The sequence below is a fragment of the Thunnus albacares genome, chromosome 20 (genome assembly GCF_914725855.1).
Source record: "Thunnus albacares chromosome 20, fThuAlb1.1, whole genome shotgun sequence".
NCBI classification, from domain to species: domain Eukaryota; kingdom Metazoa; phylum Chordata; class Actinopteri; order Scombriformes; family Scombridae; genus Thunnus; species Thunnus albacares.
Window position 1 is genome coordinate 12873093 of NC_058125.1, and position 13807 is coordinate 12886899.

The 13807-nt window shown below is 43.6% G+C and overlaps 1 protein-coding gene across 1 annotated transcript; it reads right to left on the bottom strand.

Annotated features, from left to right (window-relative positions):
• Positions 1–265: 265 nt before the first annotated feature.
• LOC122970889 (ataxin-2-like protein) lies at positions 266–13469 on the bottom strand. Its single transcript, XM_044337239.1, has 23 exons — positions 12610–13469; positions 11484–11523; positions 10907–10963; positions 10399–10470; positions 10033–10192; positions 9482–9603; positions 9168–9259; positions 7806–8054; positions 6299–6747; positions 6127–6213; positions 5906–6019; positions 5608–5688; positions 5362–5423; positions 3650–3996; positions 3491–3560; positions 3166–3300; positions 2252–2315; positions 1853–2034; positions 1619–1760; positions 1343–1452; positions 756–935; positions 493–664; positions 266–368 (listed from the first exon to the last, which is right to left on the bottom strand). Exons 1-23 carry the CDS (start codon positions 12732–12734, stop codon positions 319–321), a joined length of 3162 nt encoding a protein of 1053 aa, XP_044193174.1. The 5' UTR covers positions 12735–13469; the 3' UTR covers positions 266–318.
• Positions 13470–13807: the final 338 nt, after the last annotated feature.

Consider the following 13807-nt stretch of genomic DNA (forward strand, 5'->3'; position numbering starts at 1 on the left):
CAGCAGGGGTGGGAAGAGGCTGGGGGAGTCGGACGCTGCTGCTGTCGTCTGCCACCTTCATCATTACTATTAACAAGGTCCTCCTCGTCTCGGGCTGACCCCGAGGTTTGTACTGATGAAGAACATTACAGCAGAAGAATAAGGTGCTGTGAGACTTTTTATCCTCTTCTCTCTTCTGTACTATCCTGCCAGTCTTGTTTTGCATGAGTCGCGTTCAGTCTGGGCCTCACATCCAGCAGGTGGTGGGGATGTTGGGGCTCATTCCTGGGAACATTTTGGGAGGATTTGGGTGGGTGGGTGGGGGGGACCAGAGGGGTTTTAGTTTCCAGGCGGATGGAAGGAAGCAGGGTGTGTTTGAACCTGCATCGCTGTGGAAAGTATACAGAAAACACATTGTAAATATTACACTTCAAACCACAAAGAATCTCCCTTATTTGGCTGATCGAGGAAGATATTTTTCTTCCGTTTGCCCTCATACATTACGGCTTGTACCTTGTGGATGTCCGATGTAGAAGTGTTGGTGTGCTCCTTGCTGTGGTCCGTGCTGTGGGTGCTGGGGCACTGAGCCGGGGCCCTGCTGAGGAGGAGGCTGTAACATCACTAACTGGGGCTGACCATGGCTCCCCGAATGGTGAGGACCTGACATGGCTCCCTGTACATGGGCCTGGAAGACCAAGAGGAGATTTGTCAAACATTTTCGTACTGAATTTATGTTTTTATGTCAACAAATGTCATCACAGACAAGTGATCCATACCTGTGCTATCTGTCCCAGGGGGTATGGGGGTTGGATGCCCTGGTGGCTGTGGATGCTGTAGCCCTGAATGGGGTAAGAGCCCTGCGGAGACGTGTGGCCTGGTGGCATGTTGGGCGGGGTGGGTGCTGACAGGGGACCTGAGTGGTACAAGGACTGGGGCTGTGGGCCTGACTGGGCATTCTGTAGGGAGAAATCACAGCATTGAAGTAAATCATAAATTAATTAAAATAGCTGCGTTCTATGAGGTGGATCTTCCAGAGGATGCAACCTGTGAAAGTGAGTCTGTCAGAGAACCTGAAGGTCAGACTGAACCTGTCCCTCCTCCCCAAATAACACCAAAACTAGTGGTGTGTTTCTGTGCTCGTCTTAACCTTATTAAATCTACATTTCCAAGTAACCACAAAAAGTACCATAAAAACTGAGGCATTATGCAGGAGCCTTTTGAAATGGGCTAAACATGTCTATCCATTATAATGTATTTAATCTAGACATGCAGACTTTGGAAGATCCAACCCGTGATTAGGGACACAGTCAATGTGTCCTGGTATATTTGGGGAAATCCAAACAGTCCTTGAGGGTCATCTCACCTGTCCAGGGCTTGGTGCAGCATGCTGGGGAGGGGGCTGGTTGCCTGTTGGGGTACTGGAGGGCTGGGGCTGATGCACTGCACCCGAGTGGTGGGAGAAGGACTGTGGAGCTACAGAGCAAAAAGATAAAGAGTCGTCATAAACCACATCCTTTCTACTTCGCCTGTAATATGTTGTGAGACTCTTGATGGAAGAACGTTCTGTACTTTAGTTGAACCATCCAACGCTTGCGTATAGATATTCCATTCACTACTTTGTAAGTTTGTCGTTGCTCACCGTAGATGCCCTGCTGTGGTCCCTGAGGCCCGTCTCCCTGTGTAGGGAACTGGGGGCCTCCTGGGGGTCCAAGGGCTTGTGGGTGGGGGCCCCCGCCTTGACCTATCATCCTGGCTCCACCCTGCAGCATGGAGTACATCGGCTGAGGAGAGAGAGAGAAAGGAGGGGAATAAATAAGCAGTTTTCTATCACATTATTGTTGTAACACATTGGTTTTAAATGTGGAGGTCCTACCTGTCCAGGGTAGGGCGTCATGGCCTGGATGACCTGCTGCTGGCTGTATTGCTGTGGGTTGTACTGAAGGTAAGACTGAGGGTAGGGGGACGCTACCAGGGGAGCCCCGGCTGCTGACGCTGCAGCTTGCAGCATGGGGGGTGCTGAAGTACCGTGGTCAGAGCGCGGAGCTACGACTGAGCCTGGAGAGGGTAAAGAATAATCAAGACAACAGATGATGGTTTTTCAAGTGAAAGGCTTCAGTCTCAGGACTCTGTTCATCTATTCAAGTGTGTTTCATGATCGATGAGCCTTTGACTGACAATTTTGAAGCTACTCGTTTTATGACAAACAAGACTAAAACAATGTTTTTAAAATGAAACTACAAATTATAAACAACCTAAAGCACAGTGGATTTACCTTTGGTCCTGGGGTATTTTCCCTGGCTGACTGTAGACATGGTGTACTGGTACATTGGTGGGGGCTGCAAGACAGAAATGATCAAGAGGTCAACACACGAAGAAAAAAAAACAGTTGATGCATTGCTAGAATTAATTAGATCATTAGATTAGTTGAATAGACTGAATAGTTTGTCACAAGTCAATGTGACTTCTGGCAATGAGAGTAAGGAAGTCTCTGGTGCGCATGCTTTATGGTCAGAGCATGCACACTAGTATGCATTCATCCAGTCAGTGTGGGAATGTCGCCACCAACACCAGATTTGAAAACTCTGTATACTTTGAAATACAAAGAGATTTACCTGGCAGTGATCAGCTTAATCAGTATTGTGTGAACACGTTTGGCGAGGACTTTAATGGAACAGACGTTCATTTATATGTGATAGTTCTGCACTGCAGGTTTAATTGTTTCAGTCATTTTTTTACTGCCAGCTTTAGATAGTAAAAGGAGAATCTTTTTAATATTAAGCTGTTCATCAGGCAAAACAAGACATCTGAAGATGCCACCTCGGGCTCTGGGAAACTGAACACAACATTCTTCTCACTTTTTACAGACTAAATGAGTCATAGAGAAATAGTCATTGAGAAAATAATTGGCAGATCAATTCATAATGAACAGCCCAAAATAATCTGTTGTTTTTTTTAAATCAGATGCTTTCTCAGCAGTCCATCTGTTGTACTACACTTGTGTTTAGTGAGATTTCCCATGTCTTAAAATTACACTGGTAGTGAATGTTAATGTGCATGTCTTGTTTGATAAAAGGAGTTAGTTCATGATACAGGTTCAGGTTCAGGTTGTTACTTCCGAACAAAACAGTATAAATGATACAGCAAAGAAACACAGTGGCCCGTGTAAAAGTCTTTTCGCATATGTACCTGCACAGAGTGGATCTGCGAGACGTAGGAGAGGTAGGGGGCGTTGTAGAGTGGTCCTTGTCCTCCTGGGTGCTGAAGGACCACTGGGCTTGGAGGAGTGGGCCGAGGTGGGGTGGGTGCAGTGTTGGGTTTTGACTGTATGATAAAACAACCGGAGGTAAATAAATCTGCATGTCACAGCAAACCACGAGGGTCTAAATACAATCTCATCTTCAATACAAGACAATTTTCTATATAAATAATATTGTGCCAACAAGTCTTTGACTGTAAAATTGACTTTATTTATTTTACATTATAAAGATTGAAGAGGAGTAAATTAGCTTACCATGGGCATCTGAGGTTTGATAGGGTTGAATTCTTTAGCGTTGGGGTTTAAAGTTGATTTCTTTACTTGACTAGAAGACATGAAAGAAGGAAAACATTTGTTACACATTTCACATCACAATGAACTTCGACCAATCTCCAAATCCTTTCTGAGACTCACTCTGCTACGCCCTCTGGCCGCTCTGCTGTGTCAGACCTGGCCTCCTCGCTTCCTGGGGTCCTGGCTGGCTGAGGGACGGCTGGTGACTGCCTGTCTGAAACTGATGATGTAGTGGCAGCTGCTGGGGCTCCAGATGTTGTGGCAGTTTCCTTAGTGGGGTCCTCCGCAGGGGCTGGTGAAGGCTGAGGTTGGGGCTGGGAAGGGCTGGAAGCTGGAGGCTGAGGTTTGGCCTCTGAAGCGTCTGATGAGGGTTTGGCTGCGTTGGGTTGGTCGACCTCACTGACGGCGGGAGGCGTTGCTGCTGCTGGAGAGCTTGGAGAGCTTGAGCTGCCTCCGCTCGATTGGAGCTGGAAGAAAAGAGGAAGATCAGGAGGGATGCAAGTGACGGCAAAACGAGAAAGGAAGGAATGAAGACTTCACAAACAGATAAATATAATAAACTAACAACTATTTTCATTATCAATTAGTCTGGTGATTATTTTCTTGATTAATATCAGCTTGTTTTTATCAAATCAACAGTCCAAAACCCCCCAAAATAATCAATTTACTTTAAAAGAGAGAAAAAACAGTAAATCCTGACAATTGAGATGCTGGAACCAGGGTATGTTTGACATTTTTGCTTGAAAAATTATTCAAACATTAATCAAGAAAATAGTTACAGATTTATTTTCTGTTGACTGACTGATCGCTTGTCAGCTCAAAATTATATGGAGTTAAAAATCACACATTCATTCAAGGTCTTAATAAGACGTTTTTTTTTTAGCTTTTGAACTGGAGAATAACATAATTTGTACTCCAAAGCTAGTGCTGGACCAGTAGGATTTAGATGAAGACTAGCAAAATGTAGACAACATGTCCACCAAAACGGAGCTACAACAGATTTACTCCTATATAACAGACCAGCCATAATCAGAAGTGAGGAAAGTTTGAGTTAATATGTTACACAGGTCTTCTCCCTTAGAGACAGTGTTGCTAACACAGTGACTTTCTCTGCGATTTTCAAGACCTTTTGCTTTTCAAAAAAAAAAAGCACCTGGCGACTTTTTGGGCAAACCTTAATTTCCCTCCTTGGAGGGACTCGCCAGTATTTCTCAGTGAATGAGTGCTATTGTGTCTTTGGCTCTGTGGACTGTGTTCAGTGAGTTGGAAAGAGCAGCGGCACCTTCAGTCAACCAATCATCAGCAAGTCAGAGACATGAATGAACTATGAATGTGCGTACCTAACAACCAATCACAAATCTGCAGGGAATTCCTTCTCCTTTGTTGTCTTGACTATTTAAGTTTGATTTTTTACACAGAGTTTACATTAGTGAGTTTTTTCCAGTTTGACTTTGTTTTTGTTTTTTAAATCTTGTATATCTTAGCATACGTCATAATATGACAGATATGCAAATTAGTGCATGATGTCATCTAGTGAGCAGGCTTCAGCTTCCCACCAAAAATAGTTGGCAACACTGCTTGGAAAATCTTATGAGTCGAAATGTATTATGAGTCAAATAATTTCATTATAGAAAAACACTAAGCTTTACATTAACGTAAGTCAATAAGTATTCAATGTCATGATACATGTTAATGGTCACAACCAAATGAATAAATCATGAGTGATTTTTTTAAAGAGACGTCAAACATCATTGATGTCTCAGGACACGGCCTCTTGATTGGTCACAGATTCTCTAATTTCACGCTTCACAGAAAGGCGACTCAACTCTTACCCTGAATTCCTTGCCAAATTTCCGCAGCTCCTCAATCTGTGACCTTTGCTGAACTGAGGGAGCTGGCGGAGGAGAGAGGAGACAAAGGTTAATTAATGAAAATGTGAATTTTGCAAACTGAAGACTCACTTGCATACTGTCAAAAACACACAGGGCGTGAAACTAGGCATAAGTGGATTGTGTATTCCAGTAATTTATGTGCCCATTAAGTTAAGGCTTCATCCGTTTAGTGTGTCTTGTACACACCTTTACTACTCTTGCTTTCCTCTGTGCTGCTGGGGCTCTCAGCTGAGCGTTCTTTTGCAGCTGCACCAAGGATCTCATTCACTGTGAAGACAAAGAGACATACGGCGAACTAATTAGTCGTAGCGCTTCATTAGATTCCACCTTCAATACTTGGCAGTCGCCTACTGCTTACGAGGTGACTGTAACATTCTGGCAGATGAAGTTCACATCATTAGAGAATTAAAAAAAATTGTTTTACACTTTGATTTCAAACTCTTGACTATATAACAAGAACAGGAGGCGACAGGTGGGACAGTACCATCTACAGGGAAGAGAGGGGCGGGGCCAGACGTCTTCTGGGCAGGCAGAGAGACAGACGATGTGTCCAAATAAGGCGTGTCCTGGGAAGGGGCTGATTTAGGAGAGCGAGTGGCTGCAAGGACACAAAGGAAAATATATTGAGGTCAGCTTTTGGTCGAAATCCATCTATAATAAAAAGGAGAAGATTTTATACCAGCAGTTGACTAAATGTGACCGTACCTGTAGACTGATTGTGAGTGTTTGCTGTGCGGACTGTTCTGCTCGACTGTGGATTTCTTTGGGCTTTGGGAGATGTTCTGGCAGAGACTGAAAGGCACAAAAGGAAATTATAGTTTTCCCCTCATTCATACTGCATGAGCAACATGTCCAGATACTGTTGAAACACCCTTACCTCCGTTAACAGGCCTGCCGGCGTCTGACAGCGAGTGTGGAAGTGAGTGGGAATGTGGGACTGTGTGTCCGTGTGGGGCGGGAGGGCTGGCTGGGGATTGAGCAGCAGAAGCGGAGGTTCCTGTGGCTGCTGGTCCCGCTGGAGAGGCGGGTGTGTAGGGGCTCGCGGGGCCAGAGCCCGGGCCTGGGCTTGGGCTTCCCTGGGGGTGGTGGGGAGTGTAGGCCCCGCCTCGGCCTGACAGGGGGCTGCTTCTCTCTGATGGGGAGACGCCAGGTTGGGCCCCAGCGGCAGAGGGCAGTGGGGGTCTCGGGGAAGAGGAAGAGGAGGATGGAGGGGTGGAGCGGTAACCGCCGCTTAGACGATTGTGAGGTGGAGGCCCGGAACCTCTCTCGGCTCGCTCCCGGTTCATCTCTCTCTGACGTTGAGGTAATGGAATGTACTTGCCCTCCCTGACAGGAAGATTAAACATCACAATGAGACAACGAGCAAAGGTGAGGTAACAGTTGACAAGTTTTCCTTTTTTCTATTTTACTGCACTGGTTTCAGCCCCAACCACTTCATGAATGCACCTCCAGATTTCAAAAATAAGCCAATAGTTCCAACTGCATCACTATGGAATGGTAACTTATAAATATAGCTGATTGACATTTATCAAGGGCTGCAACTAACAATTCTTTTTATCATCAATTAATAGGCAGAGTATATTTTCAATAAGCTGATTGGTCTAAAAAGAAAAAACAAACAAACATACGAACAGTCTTATTTTGTTCAACTAACTAACTAACCAAAGAAGAAGAAAGAAGAAGATGAAAAAACTCCACCACACTGTTGCATAACATTTGGTAGGGTCAGTATTCACAAGCAGTGGGTGGATTGTAAACTAATATCTTAAAAGGAACATTTCGTCAATTTTCAACCTTATCTCTAGTGATCCGAATCAGGGATATAGTGTGTAAGACGCCTGCAGTTGTGGCTGATGTTCTGTGTCTCGAGGTGCAGCTGTTCTTCCGGCACCAGCGCTGTCATTTGACGTGTAAAGTGACGTAGTTGGGGGCAAAGAAGAACTACAGGTTATTTCAGCTTGGATTTCTAGTCTTCTCGTCTGGGTAGCTGGGAGGCGTCTGGATGCTGCTCAAAAACAAAACTTCCTTGTTCTATTCGGTTGTATTGCAAACCAGCTACATTTCCAACAGTGAAAATGGTGTCCCAAAATATGAGTGCAGAGGAAGTTATGGATGAGGATACATTTTACAGTGGTTTTTTGCTGACTCGGATATTCAGCTGTGTTTATTTGAGCTGGGGGGGGGTGGGGGCGTCAGAAGCAGTACATGTAGGCACTGTTGGCAGGACTTGAGCAGGAAAACTCAGCTTTCTCGGTCAATATAGCACACACTAAGGAATTTGATGCTTCAACTGCTGCTACATCAACACTTACTTAACATCCACATAAAATGTGAAATTTCCCGTTAAGTAAGACGAGCACTACCTTCTCTGAGCAGCCTCTCACCTGTTGTTGGCTCCGGGGCTGTCTCGGCCCCTTTCTCGCTCTCTGTCACGGGGGCTCTCGCGTCCCCTCTCCCGATCGTTGCCATCACGCACCACGGCGCTGTACTTGTCCTCCTCAGTTTTGCCGTCGTCGTTTTCCAGGCTGACGCGGTGGCGATACTGGGGACTGGACTCGATTTCACTGGCCAGGCGAGCGGCGCGTGCCTCCCTCTGCCGATAGACCTCAGAATTGCCTCTTTCCAGCGGCACACTGAGCAGCGAGGAAAAAGGTGGGAAAAAGAAAACAAAGAAGGGAAAGAAACCTTTAAAAACTGCGGATTAAGTCACTCCACAGGGAGAGCACTGGTAGATATCCAGTATTTAAACCAAGGATGCTTCCTCTTGAATTAACTGCAGGTGATGTTCATCTCTATATCAACCTTGACCATTATTAAATTTGATACTTAGTAGAGACGTAGTAGTAGAAGTAAATGTTTCCATCCCTTTCTGGTTTAACTTGTAAAATAATTGGTTCCTAAATACCGTATTAGTCAGAATATATGGTGACCCTGATTATAACACCCCCCCCCCATTTTTCCAACACCTGTCTTTGGAAAAATACTTTTTGAATATAACTTACATCATCGTATAGTTACATCCTCACACGCTCTCCTGACAGGCTCTTGGAAGAAAAACTATTTTCTCCAGCATTTAGCGTTTATAAGACAGCCTGTTTGTCTTTTTGAGCTCCTTATTATCTGTGACAGTGGTATTTGGCAGTTGGACATATTTCTGCAGTAGAGATGTCAGAAGATGTTTTGGACTCGTTTTCACTCGTCATTAATTAATTTCCTCTGTGGCAGAAAAACACGTTACACGAGCCTTCAGAAACTCCTGCAGATTAAACTGGACTAACCAAACACGTTTAGTGCTGACTGACTAACACGCTCACTATAAACAGACTTTAAGACACTTGCTAGCTTAGCAACATTAAGGCTACAGATAACCCATAATGCAACACTCCATGTAGGAGTCAATTTTACACCAGTACTTTATCCATTCAAAAAGAATATCTGATGTTGTGAACACGTAACAGTCTAGACCCCGACCCCACTTTTTCAGACATATTTCCAAGAAGAAAAAAAAAACCTCATCTTATATTAGGACCAATACGGTAAACTTTTCAGATAAAAAAACAAAATAAAGATCAACTCTTAAAAACCCACAAGCAGATGTGATTAAAAAAAAACAACTTTAAATTAGTAAAAATACATGAAATAAAATGGTTTAACTAGTGCTTTTTCCTGTAGTTGTTGGCTTGTCTTAGTAATAATAATTGTTGATCAATGATTCCTGAAGGCAATGAATCTGTATAGAGACTTACGTATACATGGAGAGGCTGGAATCATACGTTGACGTGACTCCATATTTCACTTCATTGTATCGAAACATCTCATTGGCATCCCAACCATTGGACTGAGGAAAGAAAAGTGGAGATTAATGGGTTAGTAAAATAACAGGACAGCAGCTTTTATTATCAACATGTTTCAAAAGACTGAGGCGTTGTTGAATAATCATCTAACTAAGTGGCTGTATGAATATCTGAGGGGGCATTACACCATTTCTGAGGCTAAAGAACATTTTATATCATGATGGTCGGTTTGTGTTTCTGCGTGTTGAAGAGACGCAACAACTCACAGCATCGTTGTCCAGATTATAACTCTCTCCGTTGCTGTCTCCTCCCTCCCATCTCTGCAGCACTTTCTCCTTGTGTTCTCCGTTGACGCGGGTGGAGCTGATGGCGGTGTCTGTGAAGGTGTCTGAAAATCAAAGACAGGACAAGATTAAACGCTCTAAAAATGTTTCCTTTGGCAAGATTTGCCTGCAGCCTGCATTTAGTTCTGAATCAGAACAACAAATTATGTAATTGTATGTTATTATTTGCTTCTTCTTTAAAAACTGGGTCCCTTGGCTTCTAAAAATGATTTTCTCTCCCTTTTCCCCCCATGAGATCAAAAGGCAATTCAAAGCCTAACACACAGTCTAAAAACTCTTCACTTTGTGTTACTTTACTTATTCACTTTCAGGCTTTGTCATAGTTTGCAGCACTCAGTAAACAGCATGGACTCTTACACACTCATTTTCACACTTTAATAGCAGATTTTGCCAACAACTTCAGAGGGAACTACAAGTCTTTGCTACAACTGCGCTGCAGGTCGATGAATAACGTGTTTGTTATGTGTTTGTACCTTTGGTGGCATAGTTGAGGTCAACGTCTCTGCAGATCATAGTAACCAAGTCGGAGGGACTAAAGATCATGGTGTCAGTGATGTCCTCCCTCCGTGGCGGAGCTGATGTCGAGCCCTCCTCCTCACTGCGTTTGTGTACAGCATCCACGGCCAACTCGCACTAATGACCGAACATCAGGACGAAATGTGAGGACTGTGTGAACTTGCACGACAGAAGTTAAACGACAAAAGAAGAGGCCGCTTTTTTTCTTGACAGGAGATCGCTACTATACAGACTACATCTACTACTGCTACTACAGGATTACTTGCGGTGCTTCGTTTAAACTCGAAGAGGGAAGCCTGTGGTGCTCGACATGTGATTCTTACCCGAGAACTGAGGGTCTTGAATATGCCTTCAAACACGCTGCCATTCTTCACTCTTATATCACAAGTGGAACCCTGAGAGAGAGAGAGAGAGAGAGAGAGAGAGATTTTATTAAAACTTTATTTACCCAGGAGAGTGAGTCAAAAACAAATTTAGATCCAAAGTTGCACGTGTACTGTACATCGTATGGTGTAAATATTTCATAAAGACACATCAGAAGTAGCTATGACATGAACCTTTTCACAAACAAAAGTAATATATACTGTTTTTTCCGAGTCAGATGGCAAAAGTATTTTAACCAGCAACAGTTGCCCGTCACTGCCTGAGTCAGATACAGCAGATCTTGATAAAACTGTAGCTACTTTTACAGTAATGTAGTTTACGTCTCACTCATAAGTCTACTGCGGTACTTGTCAGAGGGGATGATGCAAGCCATTGATTCTCTAGAATAATGAGCACCGAATCATCATGTTCTTGAGAAGGACTCTGAAAACAAGCCAAATGACTTACCACGACAGCTGTGAGGAAATGAAGCATTCTGGCATTGTTGTAGACACCCTCGAAAACCTTCAGATGGGAAAAGGCACAAAGTATCTATCAAAACAAAGTTTCACAAAGACGTGACGTAAAACCTGGTAAGTGTTGTATCTAAAAGAATGTGGTCTAATGCTGGAAAAGGTGACTGTAATGTTAGTGTTAAGCACTGAAGCTGTATTACAGAAAACTTCCTAATGTCCTTTTTATACAGGACACCCACTTAAGCCACTGACCCATATTTGATCCATATATAGATCATATAGATTTGACTATGTGTTAGTTTTACACAAGACTATTTTCTTTTAGTAAATGAGTGTTAATGATTGTAAACTTAGCAATAAAACAGCCATATATTTTGAATTATGATCACTTGAGAAACACACAAAATACTGATTTCCCATCTATAGCTCCAACTCTGGAATTATTATGTATGTTAATACTCCTTAAACAAAGTAGGAGGTCAAAAATGTGACGGGTTAAGACATTTCTACAGGTCTTTCTCTGTTGTGTGTTTGTTTGCTGCCCAACTTCTCTGGAGAGCAATACTCACAGGAGATGACTGGAATGATGGCTTTGCAGAGGTTCGATTCCTGTGAGAAACAGCACAGTTAAAACATGTTTGTCTGCTTAGAGGCAACAGGGATAAAACTTGTTTTCAAAGCCTGTCAAGGCAGTGTCACATTCCACATTGCACATATACAGTATATAGGCTAGTCAGAGAGAGGTTGACAAGTTCGCTAAGAGGTCTGACAAGTTCCTAAATCAATAATCCTACTGCACTGAGTCTCTATGTACAGTGCATAATGGTTCATCTGGTGTCACCTGTTATGAACATACTTTACAGATAATGACAACCTGTCTTGTTTGAGTGCTGCTGATCAGAAACAAGAAAAGCTTTTACTTTTGGGGTTTGGTGACATCTTGACAAAGGCACGTTTTTCAAGACGGTGATGTGTGTGTAGTATTGACTTCAATCTCCAATATCAGTTAACACCTCAAAAAACATGTTTTAATTGAGCTGACCCCTTAAAGATTGATGTGACCTTTTTGAAAATTGAGCTCTTCAAGAATGGAAAGGGAAAGAGAAAGTTACAGCATTGATGAGAATAATACTTTCACTTTCACACATTCAATGAAGCATTTATGAGCCATGTGGATAATAAATGCACACTCTATATGCAATACACACATGAAATGTCGCATACACGGTTACAAAACAAAGACTGACAAGAGCTCAGTAAACACACACTCATCTCAGAGAGGAAGCCCACATATGACCTTGTGCTGGCCTTAAAACCTCTTCAGTGTTTATTATAACGTGTCTATAGCAGCGTTTACTTTAGCATCAAAGACGTGTTGTTGTAAAATATAAAATTGTTCGATCATCAACGTCCCCTCTCTGGCTCTGGCAGGCTAGATAAACTTTCTATCTGCCTGTATATGTTGATTTGCAGCTCATTGCTTTCGCCAAACTTGAACCCCACCTCGCTTATTTGTCTTCAGTTCAACATGAGCACTCCGATTGGCCACATGCACATCAATCAAACACAAACTAATCTCATTGGTCTGGAGAGAAGCTATACTCCGGGGACACGCCCACAGCGCTTTAACCGGTAGGCCTGAGTTACAGGCGGATCCCCGGACTGTCCTGACAGGAACCTCCCCACCCTACTCACCTCCCGGCCGGGGTCCTGTTGCCGCTGTTGATGCCGCTGACTGGGGAAGACACACCGGCGGGGCCCGTGGTGCCGTTAGACGCTTTTCTCCCGCCGGAGCCGGGTTGCTGCTGCTGTTTCAGCATTGCGAAGCACAAGGCTTAGACAGTACAAAGTGTACGCTAACTTATAACACTAATACCGCCCGACGTGAAGTTGTTTTGGACGCTATCTTTAGTGAATATCAGCTGTCCCGAGGAGCCGGTGTAGCCTCAATAAGACCGGCTATTGTAGCTAATCTTGCTAAGAGAAAACCAGTCGCGTGTGGCCTAAAATGAAACGGCAAAACACGCCCGCTAATTAAATGCAATGCAACGTATAACTTAACAAAATCCCCCGACTATTTGCTTTATAACCGCCGTGGTTATGTCAATGCAAGCGACTAATAAAAGTCGAGTTTCCGTTTGATTATTTAGCAATGGCAGGCTCAGTTAGCATTAGCTCTGCTTCTCAGGCTCACTTCGGCGCTTTCCTCTCCGGGATTTACTTTCCTCTCTCGGTCGCGTCGCCGTTACTCCGGCACCGCTGAGCCTTCCGGTAAAAAATATAAGGTCTCGGCGTTACTGTCAGTTGCCTTAGAAAGTTGGATTTGTTCAGGGTTCTGACGAGGAACCTGCTGCGGTCGGTCAACACCACCTCTCGGTAGGTTCACTTGACTCAATCCGCGCGCGGCTGACTGGAAACCGGCTGGAAGGGGGAGGGGCGCGCACATAGAGTGAGTGAGTGAGTGAGTGTGTGCACTGGATCGATTATCGATCGATCCTGATTTATCTCTGATATTAATCACAATCAGATTCGCAAGTACAAGGGATTTAATGTGCTCCAGGTGTCAACAGGAAAAAAAGCAATAAATATGAGCATTAAAGATCCCCTCCAGACATGTGTTAAGATGTATATAAAATACATTACACATACATTATACTTCGAATAATGTGTATCTGATATGGTTTCTCCACAAAAAAGTTAAACTATCTTGTTAAAATCCTTGAAATGACATCTACTTCTTCTCCCTCATTAAACATCCAGAATCTATAAATATGCAATTATGTTTCATTTCAGACGTTTAACTGCTGGACACAAGATGTCTTCTACTTCGCTATAAAGTCCATTCTCAGTGTTTCTGCACTGGAGCAGTGGTTCTCAAGCAGGGGTCCGGGGA